The sequence below is a fragment of the Cetorhinus maximus genome, chromosome 4 (assembly GCF_964194155.1).
Source record: "Cetorhinus maximus chromosome 4, sCetMax3.hap1.1, whole genome shotgun sequence".
Classification (NCBI taxonomy): Eukaryota; Metazoa; Chordata; class Chondrichthyes; order Lamniformes; family Cetorhinidae; genus Cetorhinus; species Cetorhinus maximus.
In genome coordinates this window covers 18,066,820-18,083,901 of record NC_135882.1, presented here as the reverse complement: position 1 = coordinate 18,083,901, position 17,082 = coordinate 18,066,820, and the positions used below count along the sequence as shown (strand labels likewise).

Sequence of the window (17,082 nt, the reverse complement as noted above, 5' to 3'; positions counted from 1 at the left end):
ATTGGGCCTATATTCTCTGGAGTTTAGAAGAACGAGAGGCGATCTCATTGAAGCATACGAGATTCTGACAGGGCTTGATAGAGTGATTGTTTCCATTGGTCGAGGAATCTAAAACAAGGGGGCACAGTGTCAGGATAAGGGACTGATCGTTTAGGGGTGAGATGAATAGAAATTACTTCATTCAAAGTGTGATAAATCTTCAGAATCGTTGAATACATTTAAGGGTTGGATAGACAAAGTTTTGGTATCTCGGGGAATAAAGGAATATGGGAAGCGGGCAGGAAAGTGGAGTTGAAACCCAAGATCAGCCATGATTGTATAGGATGACACAGCAGGTTCGATGGGCCATATGGTCATCTTCTCCTATTTCTTGTGATCTTGAACAGGGGGATCTTGGGGTGCATGTGCATTGATCTTTAAAGGTGGCAGGACATATTCAGAAAGTGGTTAACAAAGCATATGGGATCTTGGGCTTCAAAAATAGAGGCATTGAGTACAAAAGCAGGGAAGTTATGCTGAACCTTATAAAGCTCTGGTTAGGACCCAGCTAGAGTATTGTGTCCAATTCTGGTCACCACACATTAGGAAGGATGTGAGGGTACGGAATAGATTTACCAGAATGGTTCCATGGATAGGGGACTTTAGATGAGGTTGGAAAAGCTGAGATTGTTCTCCTTGGAGCAAAGGAAATTGAGGGGAGATTTGATAGAAGTGTACAAGATGATGACACGTTTGAATAAGGTAGACAAGGGAAATTGTTCTCATTATACTATAAGGACTAGGGGACAAAGATTTAAGGTCTTGGACAAGAAATGCTGGAGGAATTTGAGGAAGAACTTTTTTACGCAGCAAGTGGTAATGACCTGGAACACTCTGCACACAAGGGTGGTGAAAGTGGAAACAATCAATGGTTTCAAAAAGAAATTGGATGAGCTCTTGAAGGAAATAAACCTTCTGCAGAGTGGGGCGTGGAACTGACTGGATTGCTCTATGAAGAGCCAGTATGGACTTGCTGGGCCAAATTGTTAAACTCCTGACAAGCCAGTTGGTGAAATAGGAAACCAGAGGCCAATTTATACACAGTACAAGATTCATTCACAAAGTGAAAAAAACTGCTGTTCCACCAGTGCCAATAAAAATCTCTTTATACTTTCCCTCCCCCTCTCTCTTTCCCTCCCCCTCTCACAAAGGGACACTAACAAAAAGACAAAACTTAATTAGAGTGGAAGTGTTTCTTTGTGTTCAAGCAGTCATCTAATCAATGCCAAAACAAAAACAGAATTACCTGGAAAAACTCAGCAGGTCTGGCAGCATCGGTGGAGAAGAAAAGAGTCGACGTTTCGAGTCCTCACGACCCTTCAACAGGTCGTGGTGAGGACTCGAAACGTCGACTCTGTTCTTCTCCACCGATGCTGCCAGACCTGCTGAGTTTTTCCAGGTAATTCTGTTTTTGTTTTGGATTTCCAGCATCCGCAGTAGTTTTTTGTTTGTATCTAATCAATGCCTTCCACCTGCATATACTTGTGTAATTAAATGAATGGCTGCCTTCTGTGCCAGAAATGACTGACTGACAGAATTGTAAAGAGAAATAAAACTTACGAGAAAGCAGGTTATCTAACAGTCAGGAATGCACAAAGCAGTACACAGATTCTGCTAAACTATTTGGATGTGGCACATCAAAAATTAAGTGATGGAAACATACAGCAAATATGTCAGTAGTAGAAAAGAACAATAGATTAATATTTCAGGTGGAAACAGTTCTTTCTGATGAAGGATCTCTATCGGAAACATTAATATTTCTCTTTCTGGATGCTGACCACACTGCTTTGTTTTCTAGCCTTATTTCAGGCTTCTACTTTTTATTTCAGTATGTGCAAATGCGTTATGTGAATGTGTTTTTGTGTGAATATAGATGGTATGTATGAGGATAAGTTAGAGTATTGTATTGCTACTAATTTTATATTACATGAAGTGATTATTTGGATATTTTTTATTTTAGTCTTCGAAAAGTTTGGCAGAGAAGAAAATGCACGGTCAAGAATGGCTACTTGACGATATCACATGCAACTGTGAGTAATGACTGCTCATATTTTCTTAGAGCAAAAAAGGAATTTGGGAGTTATTTTATTAAATATTAAGGAACTAGCTGATATAAGCATATGAGGTATCGAATATTAACTTGAGCAATTTGTGAAACTGAGAGGAGGAAAATGAACAGGATGTAGAGATGCAAATAGTGTGGCAGAATTAAAAACTAAAGTTTTCTTCATTAAAAAGGAATGTTAATTCTGTGATGCTAATAGGATTATGTAGGATAAATAGCTTAAACATTCACCCAACAAGTCCATGCTGATGTTTATGCTCCATTTGCGCCGCTTCCCATCCTTTCTCCGCTAAATCTATCATCATAACCCTCTATCCCCTTCTCCTTCATAACAAGCATTTTGTATCTTTTTTATCTGTCATGGTAGAAGACACTAAAAGCATCCCAATTGTAATAGAAAATCAAAGGGCAAAAGGGAGGGAGAAACTGCAAGCAATCACTATGACTAGAGAAAAAGTACTAGGAAAATTTAGTAGTCAATCACACCATACAAATATATGAAAGTGACAAATAGGAAATCATTCCCTGGTGTATCTAGTCTGCCTGATAAACAATGCGGATAATCCCCACATGCCCGAAGCCATGTATTGAAGGGGAGAGGCAAAAAAATCTAGGCCAATTCAGGAAGACATCTGGAAATGTCTCTTGGCAATTTGAACGAGTCCAGGAGATCACATAGACCCCAATTTATATTACAAGACACCTGCTTCTTGTACGAGGTGATCTCCAACTTGGTCAGAAATGAGCCCAGTTCTCCCTTGAAGCCATACCATGGATCAGCATTCACCACACACAGCAGCGATCTTTTCCACAGGTTCATTATTGCCTGGGAAACAAAGAACTGCCTAACATCTAATGTAGTCTGCCTTTGCTTAAATTGTAAGCATGATCCCTGGTCCTCCCTAACCAATTGAGTTTAAATTAATTGCTCCATATAACTACAATTTAATACTTTCATTGTTTCATATACATTAGTCAAATTACCCGGGATCTCTAAAGAATACAGACCTAGCTCTTGGAACCTTTTTGAGTAACCAAGGTGTTTTAAGTTGGCAATTAATCTTGTTGTCCTCCTATGCACCAGTTCCAGAATCTCAATTTATTAAATATTAAGGAACAAGTTAATGATATAAGCATATGTGGTATTGAGTATTAACTTGAGCAATTTGTGAAACTCAGAGGATGGGAGTGAACAGGATGTGGAGATGCAATTGGCGTGGTAGAATTAAAAACTAAAATTTAAAACAATTTCAATCCCATGCCATGTGAGGAGACCAAAACTAGATAGTTTCCTAACTGAGGCCTACCCAAGGTTTGTATAGGGATAACATGGTATCCTTTGCTTTATACTGAGCCCTACCCAAGGTTTATATAGGGATAACATGGTATGCTTTGCTTTAAACTGAGGCCTACCCAAGGTTTGTATAGGGATAACATGGTATGCTTTGCTTTATACTGAGTCATCCTGTAAAGATAATCTAGAACTTGTTTGCTTTAGGCATGGTTTCATGACTGTAGGGAGTGTGTACTGAAGCATCCAGATCTTTTTCAGCACTGGCTTTAATTCTGTTCCTATTATGGTGCAAGTATATTTAAGGTTTGATCTTCCCATTTGCAGTAAACTTTTACATGTGACTCATTACAACCTCGAATTCCATTACTCCAAACTTGTATTTTGAAAGTGTAGAGAATCCTGGTAGTTGCCTACTGCAAAATTAATATGGTTATTTCATCTAGAGCTGCTTCTAGAGCTTGTGTTTGAGTCCAGCATAGATCTTATTGAAATTAGTTTGAATAATCTCAAACCAGTTCCTGATAGGCCTAAGCCCACAGTATAAACTGTCTATTGAGTTCATACTTTGCCTTTTCCTATTCAAACAATTAAATTGTCTTTACATTCTAACCATTAAGTTTTTTTGGTTTTTAGAGTATTGATAGATTTAATTAAATCTTTGAAATTAAGGGAAGAAAATGAACTGATATTATTACAGATGCAATTATAAACATAGGGATAATTCACTATAAACTTTGTGCATGTTAGTTTAGCTCCCTCACCTCGTCAGAGCCACCATCTTCTTTAAACCCAATGATGTCATCAGTCACTGTTTAAGCAGATATATAGTCTATATATAGATTTATCTATCCTGAATTGGGACCAACACTGATGCGTGACAGTGTGGTGTGAATTTGTCATGAATTAGGCTCCAGCTATACCCAGTAACATCAATTCTGTTATAGTGAGAGAGGTTTTATTGGAAAATGTTATTTCCCCCAAGGACTGGGAAATTTTTTACATTTTTTTGATTCAATTTTCAGGCCTCTGATCATCTTTTTAGCATATTTCTGCAGGTTCTTAATTTCATCTGTGAACTCCTCCCCCTTTCGCCTTGCAGGTTTTCTCTTTGGCCACCTAATGCAAAGGGTGAAGAAAGTTCACAACAGCTTCTATGAGAAAGTGACCAGTTAATCTTTCCTGGTAAAGATAATTGTGGAAGGAATGTTGCTTAAGTTGTCTTTTCCTTCACGCAGCATCACTAAATATTATTTGAAGAATCTTGGCTTTAAATATTTAGGTAGTTTTAACATAATAGCCCAAGTCTTCCAGTATCCTGATTGTCAGAGATGGGATATAAGTTGGGAGATGTGTATCAGGACCCCACAGACGTCCTGATGCATGTACATGCCCTGGAATTGCCCAGGAAGTTTAAACTTCTGGTGGGTTGATTTGTAGTCCTGGGCCCTCCACGAATGTCTCCAACACTGAGCTTGGTGTCAGAGACCCAGGCCAGATACTTGGGAGCTACCTGCATGCTTAGCCTGCAAATGTGACACAGTTTAATACATAGTCTAACTGGGTGATTAGCCAGTGTAACTCAACTGGACCTGATCCCTCCCCCTGCCCCACACTACCAGACTACTCACCCATTCATCCATTCACTCACCCACTTACCCATCCACTTGCACATCTTCATCCATTGAAAGACCTTTAAGGCATCTACTGCTGTAAAAATGGGCTTGGCCTCCTTCCCCCTTCACTCACTGGTCTTCCATGTGAAAAGCTTCGCTGGTCCATTTCTGCTTCAACAGGGATCAAAGTCCCAGCTGAAGATATGTAGTTTCGTCAGGAGAAAACTTGGCAGGCAGCGGCAATGAGTCTAGCAGTGCTAATGGATTGTCCACTACTGTCTACAGCAAGCCTACCTTCACAGGTCAATATACACGTTGGGATTTGCATAGCTCCATGTGATATAAGATTGGTCTTATCAGCAATCTTGTAAATAGGGCCCTAGCCATTTGCTCACTTTGCAAGCTTGACACAGAAATAAGAGCACACCAACCTATCCTGTAGGATAATGGCTATCCTGATCAGATCATTGTTTGCTGTGTACTGCGCAGACTGGCAAATGGGCCAAAGACCACCGATTTTGGACCCAAAAAGTGGCCAGTTTAACCAGGTTACCCTGGAAAGGCAAAAGTATCTCAAAAGTTTGAAAAACATGTTAAGGAAACTTTCATGCTGCTACTATGCAGTGGCTACAGAGTGGTATTTCCACTAACAGGATACTGCTGTCAGGCCTAAAAGATATTCTGCATACCACACAATTGAGTAATGTCGTGTATGAAATTCAGCGCTGGTGTGATGCCAGGTATCTAGGCTGTATGTCCCACCAATTGGTTGATTGAATCAAACAGCATGTTCCTTTGTTTTTTGTATGAAGCAGAGTACAGACTGTACTTGACCATCCAGAGCTTGCAAACCCCAAAACAAAACATCTGTTATGTTATTCCATGATTGGACAGAACTTGCTGAACTATCCCGAGTGTGTCAACAGCTATGCTAACAACCAATTTAAGATAATCAGTTCAGCTCATAACTTGGCTCATTTCCACTTGCAAGAAGCAACATAACTTTCATGCACTGGGACCTGTTCTCTGCAAACAAAAGGAATATGTTCAAGCTTTGCACCTTTTTTAATTTCCCAGGAGCTTGGAGAGCCTATAGTTTCCCATTGCTTTCTCCACGACAGTGCCTCAGCAAATCACGAGTCAACTTGCCAACCAATCAGCACCCTTTTCTCCTGAAGTATAAATTGTTGTCATTGTTTGAAATTTGGAATTTGGCATTCTTGTATTTGTCCCGATGACTGCAAGAGGAAAAGTTTTAGCAAAATGTCTCGCTTTTCTGTAATATTCCAGTTCTGTATAACCAAGCAACTATTTGATATGATAAGGGAGGAGAATATATTGTAACTACATGATTTGTAAATTCTAATTGAGTAAACTGTTTTATATTGGGAACGGTTAGCTCAGTTGACTGGAAGGCTGGTTTGTGATGCAGAGTGAAGACAACCGCGCGGGTTCGATTCTTGTGCCGGCTGAGGTCATCTATGAAGGCCCCACTTTCTCAACCCATCACCTTAACCTCAGGTTAAACTCACCACCAGTCGTGTCTCTCTGATGAGAGAGCAGCCTCTGGTCTTCAAGCACTGCGATGACTTTCATTGCAGTAAAGCAAGTAGTTTTGTTGAAGAACACAACTTCACTGGATATAAATCTAAAGAACAAAATTTAGATTTTTTTTAACAATCCCTATCTGAGGGCCTGAGAATTGAAGTAGTTTGGTCAGGATTTAAACTATATGGAAAGCTGGAATTTCTGCACGATTGTTACATATTTATTGAAATATCTAGCCTAGAAACATCACTGAAGTGTGTAATCCTTTCTATAATGTAGTGCAGATATGCAATGTAACAAGCTAAAGCTTTTGTTCTTCTGTATAAGCAACCATATAAACACAAACTGTGTTCCAGTTTCGTTATTAAAACCTATATCATTGCCTTATTAATTTGTGACGATGACAAACTGAACAGTGCTTTATAGTATAATTAGAAGGCAGTATGCTATGACTACTTGGGAGGGCGGGGGTGTTGTCTCAGTAACATTACTGTTTCTTGAGTAGATAAGTGTCTGCTTATACTGTTGCTATATTTACTGAATTGATACATGGTTTCTCAGGGCACATTAAATAAACTTATAATAAGTACGTTCTGAAGAGATTGAAAGCACTGGCATGCATATCCGGGGCTATTGCAAGAGCCCTAGGAGAACCTTCAGCCTTGAAATTCTACATTTATAATAAGTTTATTTTGCATGAAAAAGGAGAATATTATGAATTGTACATTCTCATTGTTTTGCACTTTTCACAGGATATGTACTAGAAGAAATGTATATTATAATGTGTAACATGACTCACATGATGTAATTACATTTGAACACTGTTTAAAGCCTGAATGATATGTTCAGCATGTCTATTCATGACCTTAAATGCCCAAAAATAATTTTGATTCTCGCTGTTGTTGGTTACACTTATATTTGTCTTCTTTTGAAATACATTGTACAGCAACCAAATGGCAGCCTGTGTTATTTAATAATACCCTAATATCTACACAATAATAGTTCAATCAGTGATAGCCAAGAAATTGATATATAGTATACTGTAGAAAAAGTCTGTCAAAATTAAATCTGTAATAAATAGTCTAAAATTTTCAAGTTAATGCACTAGGCTCTCAAATAATGTGAAATGTTCAACTATGCTGTTTGTATTTATAGAGTTCCCACACTTAGCGAGAGGGAGTTCCATCGGCAGTAAACAACTTCCCAAAATTTCAAATTTCTGAATAAAGAGCCATAGCTAAGCTTTTCATCTTGCACTCATCAGGGCACTTCGCAAGAATACGAAAATAAGGGGAGAACAGCAATTTAGTGTATGTGAAGCGAGTGCTGATTGGTTGGCTATGATTGGACAACATTTGCTAAATGATCCTCAGTGTGCTAAGAATTACATTGACAACCAATTTAAGATGTGGCCAGGCTCAAAGTGTGGTGCATTTCCGTGTACTAGAAGCTACATACATTAATACACAGGGCCCTTTTCTTTGCAGGCAGAAAGAACATGTACACACATTGGGCCAGCTGTTTCAGCCAAACAAAATAAGTGACAGCCATTCGCTGACTCATTGGTCAAGGCAATTGCCCTGAGGAATCGGGTCAAGCTCCCTGGTTTAAATTTTGTACAATGCTTGGCAATTAACTATCAGTCACTATTACTGGTGCATTCTCCATGGCAATGCCTCTACTAATCATAGCCAACCAATCACATAAAGTATAAATTGTTGTTTTCCCCTTCTATTGGTATTCTTGTGAAGTGTCCTGATTGCAAGGCGAAAAGTTTAGACCTGTCTCTTTTCAGCAATACTCAAGTTCTGTACTACCAAATGAAAATTTCAGATATTATATCTGTTGCACTCTGCTTATAATTGTACAGCACAATTCACATGAAAAGAGTTTTTCCATCATGGGGAAAGAGATTTTAATGTTTAACAAAACAATTACAATTGTGAATTTTTTATTAACTGTTTTCTCTTACAATATATTTGAGAGCGCACAAGGGGAAATAATTTTGTTTTATTCATTCTTTGAATGTGGGTATCACTGGTAACGCCAGCATTTATTGTCCATCCCTAACTACACTTGAGAAAGTGGTGGTCATTTACTTGGTCTTTAGCATTGATGCCAAGATAATTTCAGACCACTCTGTGGGGCGACATCGGCTTAGCATAGAGTCATAGAGGTCTACAGCACAGAAAAAAGGCCCTTCCGCCCATTGAGTCTGCGCCGGTCAAACAAGTACCTAACTATTCTAATCCCATTTTCCAGCACTAGGCCCGTAGCCTTGTATGCCATAGCATCACAAGTGCACATCCAAATACTACTTAAATGTTATGAGGGTTTCTGCCTCTACCGCCCTTTCAGGCAGTGAGTTCCGGATTCCCACCACCCTCTGGGTGAAAAAATTCTTCCTCACACCCCCTCTAAAACTCCTGCCTGTTACCTTAACTCTATACCCCCTTGTTATTGATCCCTCCACCAAGGGGAAAAGTTCCTTCCTGTCTACCCTATGCCCCTCATAATTTTATACACCTCAATCTTTTTCCCTCCTCAATCTCCTCTGCTCCAGGGAAAATAACCCCAGTCTATCCAATCTCTCTTCATAACTAAAACTCTCTAGCACAGGCAACATTCTGGTAAATCTCCTGCGCACTCTCTCCTAGTGCAATCACATCCTTCCTATAATGCGGATTCCAGAACTGCACACAATACTCTAGCTGCGGCCTAACCAGCATTTTATACAGTTCCAGCATAACCTCCCTGCTCTTATGTTCTATGTCTCAGCTAATAAAGGCAAGTATCCCATATGCCTCCTTAACCACCTTATCTACCTGTCCCGCTACCTTAAGGGACCGGTGGACATGCACACCAAGGTCCCTCGATCTTCTGTGTTTCCCAGGGTCGTACCATTCATCGTGTATTCCCGTGCCTTGTTTGTCCTGCCCCAGTGCATCACCTCACACTTCTTCGGATTAAATTCCATTTGCCACTGATCAGCCCATCTAACCAGCCTGTCTATATCCTCCTGTAATCTAAGTTATCCTACTCCACTATTTACCACCCCATCAATTTTCGTGTCATCTGCAAACTTACTGATCAACCCTCCTACATTCAGTCAAGTCATCATTGAAACAGCAGCCACCTAAGAGAGGAGGCTCGTCAGCAGAGTCCTGGTCAAAGATGATATCTTCTATTATTTACTGTGTGGTTAAGCTGCTATTGCAAACAGTGCTACCCACAAATATATGCCTGAATTTGAAGTATGTTATGTCGACTAGTATACCTTCTGCAATTCCTCATTGATGCCTACCAGCTAGAGTAGCTGCTTATAGACAAAGAGAACCGGACTATGGTATGCAAGTTGGCTTTCAGAGCTTCTCGGCCTTTCTTCTCTTTGATACTTAACCTGTGGCATAATGCAGTGGTGATCAAAGAACTGGGTCAGTACAGTTGAGTAGTCATAGAGGTGCTCAACATATTTTGAAGGGTAGCTGATAAGCACAATAGTAGAATCAATTCTTGTACATTTTGTCCTTCAACACAGTCAGCTGCTCGTACTTATCTTTGTGGATAGAACTGTACCGAAATTAGTCCACCCGCATGGTGGCATCTTCCACACTTATTTCCAAAATGATCCATCAGGCTTTGGCACCAGTAGGACTGAAGAACCTCAGGTACTTTGACTTGGTTCAATGATATCATTAGAATCATAGAAAATGTACAGTACAGGAAGAGGCCACTTGGCTCATCGTGTCTACCCAAGCCAAAAAACCCAACCTAATCCCACTTTACAGCATTTGGTCCGTAACCCTGCATGTTACGGCACTTGAGGTGCATATCCAGACACCTTTTAAATGAGTTGAGGATTTCTGCCTCTACTGCCCTTTTCAGGCAGAGTTCCAGACCCCCGACGACCCACTGGGTGAAAAAAAAATCCTCAACTTCCCTCTAATCTTTCTAACAATTGCTTTAAATCTAAGCCCCTAGCCAGTGACCTCTCTGCTAAAGCATCCACACGATCCAGGCCCTTCACAATTTTGTACATCGCAATCAAATCTCCTGTCAGCCTCCTCTGTTCCAAGGAGAGCAACCCCATTCTACCCAATGTTTCCTCATAGCTGCAATTTTCTGATCCTAGCAACATCCTTACATCCTTTCTGTAATGAGGTGGCCAGAACTGCACACAGTACTCAAGGTGTTGCCTAGCTAATGTTTTATATAGTTCCAGCATAACCTCCCTGCTCTTATATTCTATGCATCAGCTAATAAATGAAAGGATTCTATATGCTGCCTTAACCTAACCGCCCCATCATCCTGTCCTACCTTCAGGGATCTGTGGATATTCATTCCAAGGTGTCTCATTTCTTCTACACCTCTGTATCCTCCCATTTATTATGTAATCCTTTGCCGCCTTTGACCTCTCCAAATGCAGGACCTCATACTTCACTAGGTTGAATTCCATTTGCCACTTATCTGCCTACCTGACCAGTCCATCAATATCTTCCTTCAGTCTACAGCAATCCTCCTCACTATCTACCGCGTAGCCAATTTTTGTGCTGTCTGCAAACTTCTTGAACATTCCCCCTATGTTTATGTCAAAATCATTAATATATACCACAAAAATGCAGAGCACCTAGTACTGAGCCCTGAACCCTACAGGAAACAGCTTTCCAGCCACAACAATTACCCTTTGTTTCCTGCTACGGAGCTAATTTTATATTCAGCTTGCTGCATTCCTCTGGATTTCATGTGCTTTTATTTCTGCCATGTGGGCCCCTGTCAAAAGCCTTGCTAAAATCCATGTAGACCACACCAACTGCCAATTTTGTTATGGTTGAGGCCAGTAACTTTTTTTAAAAAAAACTGAAATCCTAGTTTATCGCAAAGAATGAAGCCACAACGTTCTACACTTTAAACAAAAGAATTTTATCGATACAAGAGTCAAAAAACGCAAGCACCAAATACTAAGTTGGGTAACCACCTGTACCCTAAAAGCCAGGGTCAGTATAAGTTAAACATGAATTATTTGGCAAATTGCTGTTGATTATAAACTATAAATTACACATTAAATGTCAGATACAACTAAGACATAGCTTACAAATTGATTTGACAGTCCATTCAGCATACATGTCATCAATCTTAGTCATAAACTTTGTCTTCCTTGTGCCTGATCCCCAGCCGGCAGTAGCACAGGACCAGCCCAAGTTCCACGAGCATGGTTGTCACCAAAAATGGCACACGTCTCTAGAACATCCTCTTCTCTGCTTACAATGACCTGGATGGTGTAGATCCACCAATGTCATCTTCCAAGTAATGGAAACAGCTATAGAAGCTGTATATTTGCCTATTCTCAGTTTCTGGATTTAGCCTCGTCATCTTCAGCCTGCCTGTACTGCACCACTGGGATAGTCAACATCCTCTGAGCTCTGCTAATTGTATTCTTTTCATATAATTACAATCAGTTTGAGTCTCCCCAGAAATTTTGGTTTCCAATCTCGGTTTCAGTCTTAGTGTCCTTAGAAACTGAGAGGGTCAGTTTGCTTTCTTAGTTTCCCTTCAAGTAGGATTTTCTCAAAAAACACAAGCTTTAAAACCACGGATTCCATCATAAGCAATACAAATTTTTGTATGATCCACAAACTTGTGAATAATTCTCTTCCATGTATTCTTCGAAATCATTAATAAAGATGGTGAAGTAGACCAGTCTCCACACAGAACCACTGGTTGGATATAATATCCTTCTGCCTCAAAAATAAAGCCAATCCAACCCAAAATCTTTCCCACAAGATATATTTTGTTCTGTGACTTTGAAATTGCCACACTAAACCATTTGGGTTTCCAAGCCAAAATGACACCAGTCACATCAAATTCTTTGTTTCTAGCATTTTCTTTTATGTCAGTTAATAGGTTAGTCAGCATCTTTGGAGAGAATTGCTGAGTTAGAATTTTAAGTGCAACTTTTCATCAGAGTTGCAAAACTTCTCAAGCTTCACATTGAGCCATTTGCAGCACCTTTCATATCAAATCTATTAATGAAACATTCTTGTTACCATACTCAAAACATCATTCACGGGAACTTGTTAACAACATTATTATTAATTTATTTGCACTCGACAATCAATGAAAGGACAATAGCTAATGCCTGCCTCACTGCAAGCAGTTTTCTAAATCACTCAAATTAGCTATCTGTATGCTGCATCAATTAGTTAGCCAACCAGCAAAGCTATTTTATGTTGATCCAGAAGTATCTGAGCACAGAAAGATCCAGCAATCACTGCATTCGTTCCGTGATGAATTCGACACAGGGAGAGGTGTCATCCAGACCAACAATCATAAAGCAGAGCCAGGGAGCTTAGTCAAGAGAAGTCCTGTCTGTAAGATAAACGAATATGGCATGATGGCCGAATGCAAAATAATTAGGATGCTTAAAGCAAATGAATTATTTTGCAGTACTGAATTGTATTCTTCAGAAGTTAGTTCTTCTGATTTTAGGTGTTTTTGCATGCACAATGAATACTTCATACAGCAGTATATAGATGCAGTAAATCACCATCTTATCTGAGTATCAGGTTCATGTGAAGAAGCTTCAAAATTATCCCATAACATGAGGCCCGTAGCTATGCCAAAAAGTGCAACTACTGAATAATCTGGGAATCAACAGGTTATTTATTGCTAAAGCTACTAACGTCACAGCATAACCAGGGAACTGCATTTGCTTAACCCAACAGAAACGGGTTGTATGAAATGTCTCATGTTATGTGAAATTTAGCTTAGACTTAATTGACATTTTCAAAAAGGATGCCAGTTACATATCATTGCAGATCTACCATCGGGTGAGCAATAACTCAGCCTAGATGTCACCTTGAGTATAACTAAGGTGACCCAGTAGTTGTAAAAGCAGTATATTGGAGTCTTAAGTCAGAGCTTCAATCATAGGATTGCTTTTGCATCCTGGTCTTCAATTTGCTGGTCTCTGTTTGGGTAACCTTGCTGTATGCATAGTTTTTCACTGCTCCCTTCACCATCCATTCGCCCCCTCACACCCCACACCTCCAAACTATACCTTCAATGATCAGATTCTGGTAATAAAATTGATGGAGTCACAAACTCTGTTCTCTAGCTACTGATTCCACTCCTCAGCTTGTTTGCAATCTTGCTCTCCTATTTGACTGTGAGCTGAGCTTCCTATATCCTCTCCATCACTGAGGCTGCCTCCTTCCACCTTGTAACATTCTGTCTCCATCCCTATCCCAGCTTGTCCCCTGTTGAAACCCTCATTCATGTAGACTTGACAATTCTGACACTCTCTGGCTGGCCTCCCACCTTACTCCACAAACCTGAGCTCACCCAAAACCCTGCTGCTCATATTCTAACTTGCACCAAGTCCTGTTCACCCACCTCCCGCGGACCTATATTGACCCAGAGTTAAGCAGTGGCTCAATGTTAAAATTTTCATCCTTTTTTGCAATGGCTTTGCCCCTCTCCATCTTTGCAACCTCCTCCAGTCCTACATCCTCCAAGATTTCTGCTTCCCTCCAATTTTGCCTCTTGTGTATCCCCAGTTTTCACTGCTCCACCATTGGTGACTGTGCTTTCAACAGTCCTGGTCTAAGCACTGCAATTCCCTTTCTAATGCTTCCTGTTTCTCGACCTCTGTCCTCTTTTCAAGCATTCCTTTAAACCTGTTGCATTAACCAACTTATGGTCACCTGTCCTAATATCTTATATGGCTCAGTTTTGTTTGCTAGCACTCCAGTGAAGCATTTCAGGAAATTATATTACATTAAAGGTGCTATAAAAGTGCAGGCTATCATTGACCATGAGTGGGGAGCCCCTATTGGTGGTGGAAACAAAGAAGGCGGCTTGTCAGGCAGAACAGTTGGGAAGCGAATCACTGCTGCCTTTGAGCTGCCAGTTTCTGAAATTTTGCCACATCCAGTAGTTATTGTTCAGGCAGCACACACTGAATCTGAGGCTCACAGTCAAACTGTTAGACTGAAATGCGAGGGGAAAATCTCTTGTTGTAATTAGCTCCTTTGCAAAGACAATATTAAGCAAACCTCTGGTGTTACAAAATTCAACTGATGAGCAAATATTAAAGGATAAACATTTGTTTGGGCCCATTTGTGGGTCCAATGTGACTAGAAGATCAATAGCAATTAGCTTTGGGCCTCATCTGCATACTCGTGGAGGGCTATTGATGCTGCTCACACCTCCACAGGCAGCTCGCCTGAGAGGAAATGTTAATTTAGGACCAGGGGATGATAAATGAAGTTCCTTGTGTATTTCAACAATAGTTCAATGTTTAAGTTTTCGTATTTGTTAAACAGTCTTTTCCTATTACAACAATGATTTTCATTTTACTGAACATATCAAGTCGCTTAGAAAGATCAACAACAAGTTCCATTGCATTTTGAGGCTTTTTAGACATCACTGAATCAAAAGAACGGAAATGCACGTGTATACGATCAGAAAAAAATAACTGATTTCAGGTTTAATAAGGCTTTGGAAGTTTCAAATATTTCTTGTGTGTTTGCCAGTATGTTCAAAGCTCTCTGAACTTTATGTCCATTTCTGATTTTTGGCCAGATTGTACCCTATTTGGGGTGGGGAGCATTGACAAATGAGAGTCATTAATTACACATTAAGTTAGGAAAAAGTTATCAGCTGAAGAGGAAGTTTGATTTTGTGTTGAAAACGTAATCTGTTTGGAGCCAACATTCTCTCCAGGATATTAAGTTATGTGACTCAAGTACAATGATTGGCAAAACATCATTAGGAGGAGTACTCTGATATATAGCATCTTGTCACGATACTAATATTTTTGCAGTGTTTAATCACTGTCTTCCCTTGCTATCCATGACCTTTATTAATTTCCATCCCTTCAGTACGCGCACAACCTTTTCCTTAATTGTTCTAATCTCATGAGATGTAACTTGCTCTTTAGATATTTGTATTTGTCAAGTCTTTTTATTTATACAGAAGATATATTAATCCTATACGGTAGACATTTCCAAGTAGCAGAATTGAAGCTGACTGCATCTGCACTATTGGAAAAAGCAGGGGGAAATGAGTTCTCCCAGCCATCCCTTATCCAACATGCTTTCCAGATTTTTTTAACAAATTGATTTGTGAAGACCTTTTTAGCGCAACAGAGCTCAGATTTTCCCGTCCTGAATTGGGATGGAAAAAAAATTGCCATCGGGCAATGTGGATGGAAGTTTCACTGTTTCTGTTTCTAGCGCCAACCATTTTCTGCAGCATGCAAAAGAGCATGGACCTTGGAACAGACCTGCACCTATTATGAGACAAAGTAAACTCATTAAGGCCTTAATAAAAAGTTAGATTTTAGAGCCAGTGGAACACTGCAGGATGTGGTGTGGGTTGGGGGTCAGGTCAGGCCTCGAGGAGGCCTTGGGGGCTGTCGAGTCAGATCAGGCCTAGGTTTGGTGGGGTGGGGGTGCTTGTTGGGTTGGGCTTCAGGTGGGTGGAATGGGCTGTTGGGCCTTGGGGATTATGTCAGGCCTCGGTGGTGCAGCGGAGTGAGAGTCGGGCCTGACAGAGGGAGAAGAGTCCCCATGTGGCGAGTCCTGTGGTGGGGGGGAATTCCCCTGGAGGTTCGTGGGTGTGTGGGGAGTTCTGTGAAGGTTCGGTCTGGGCCTGTGCAGTAGTTACCCAGAAGTTAGAAGAGGTTTTAATTTTTCTAACTTTTTCTGGTTAACTATTGATGTAAATTGCATTTTTCGGATGGTTTCCAGTGCAGGGCAATTGTTCAGGGGAAGTTTGCACTTCCGGGTAATTGCTGTGCAAACCTTACCTGCGAACCTCCGAAGGGGATTCCCCAGCGCATCTTTGGGGTTCCCCCGCAGTACGATGCTTTGGAGCTTGGATGTTATAGCCCATTCTCTTTGCTTATTCTCAGCTTCTAGATTAAGCCTCTTTCTCTTGAGTTGTCTTCAACTTGTCTGTTCTGCTCCAGCAGTCTCCACAGCTACTCTTGCTGCTTAGATTGATCTGTGTCCTTTTATGTCTTTCAACAATGTTTCAGTTTTGATTCCCCAATTCAGTTTGTTTTTGGTTTCCTTAGAAACTGGGAAGTTCAGTCTCATTTCTGTGTGTGCCTTTTCTGCTTCCCTTTTAGTTTCATTTTCAGGTCATCTCCTATTTTGAGGTAGGGTCCACCTCAAAAACATATAAATTAAATTGAAAAATATAGATTCTCTCCCACTGCACTGAAGCTTTCATTCTTTGCCAGTTAACCCTTCCAAAGCTCTTCCATCCCACCCCCCAGGATGAATTCTAGGGGACAAGGGCTCCTCTCTATCACTGCCGTGAGCACTTCCTAAAAGGTATTACAATGATGTACATCTGCTCAACAGAACCTTCATTGAGCAGTCCATTGGCCTGCTGAAAATGTGCTTTTGCTGTCTGAACCACAGCAATACACACCTGTGTCACGTCCAGTACAAACATGTCATATTATGAACTTTCAGTCAATACTTCTAAAAATTGGATACAAACAAGCTGTT

General features: G+C 40.4%; 1 protein-coding gene across 2 annotated transcripts in view; it reads left to right on the top strand.

Annotated features, from left to right (window-relative positions):
* The window catches only part of LOC144679523 (arf-GAP with SH3 domain, ANK repeat and PH domain-containing protein 1-like), a 346,344-nt gene that overhangs the window by 202,605 nt on the left and 126,657 nt on the right, over positions 1 to 17,082 (top strand). For both annotated transcript variants that reach the window (XM_078539997.1, XM_078539998.1), the window contains exon 13: positions 2,000 to 2,069. In XM_078539997.1, coding sequence (XP_078396123.1) covers positions 2,000 to 2,069 — 70 coding nt within the window. The remainder of the gene's footprint in view (positions 1 to 1,999; positions 2,070 to 17,082) is intronic.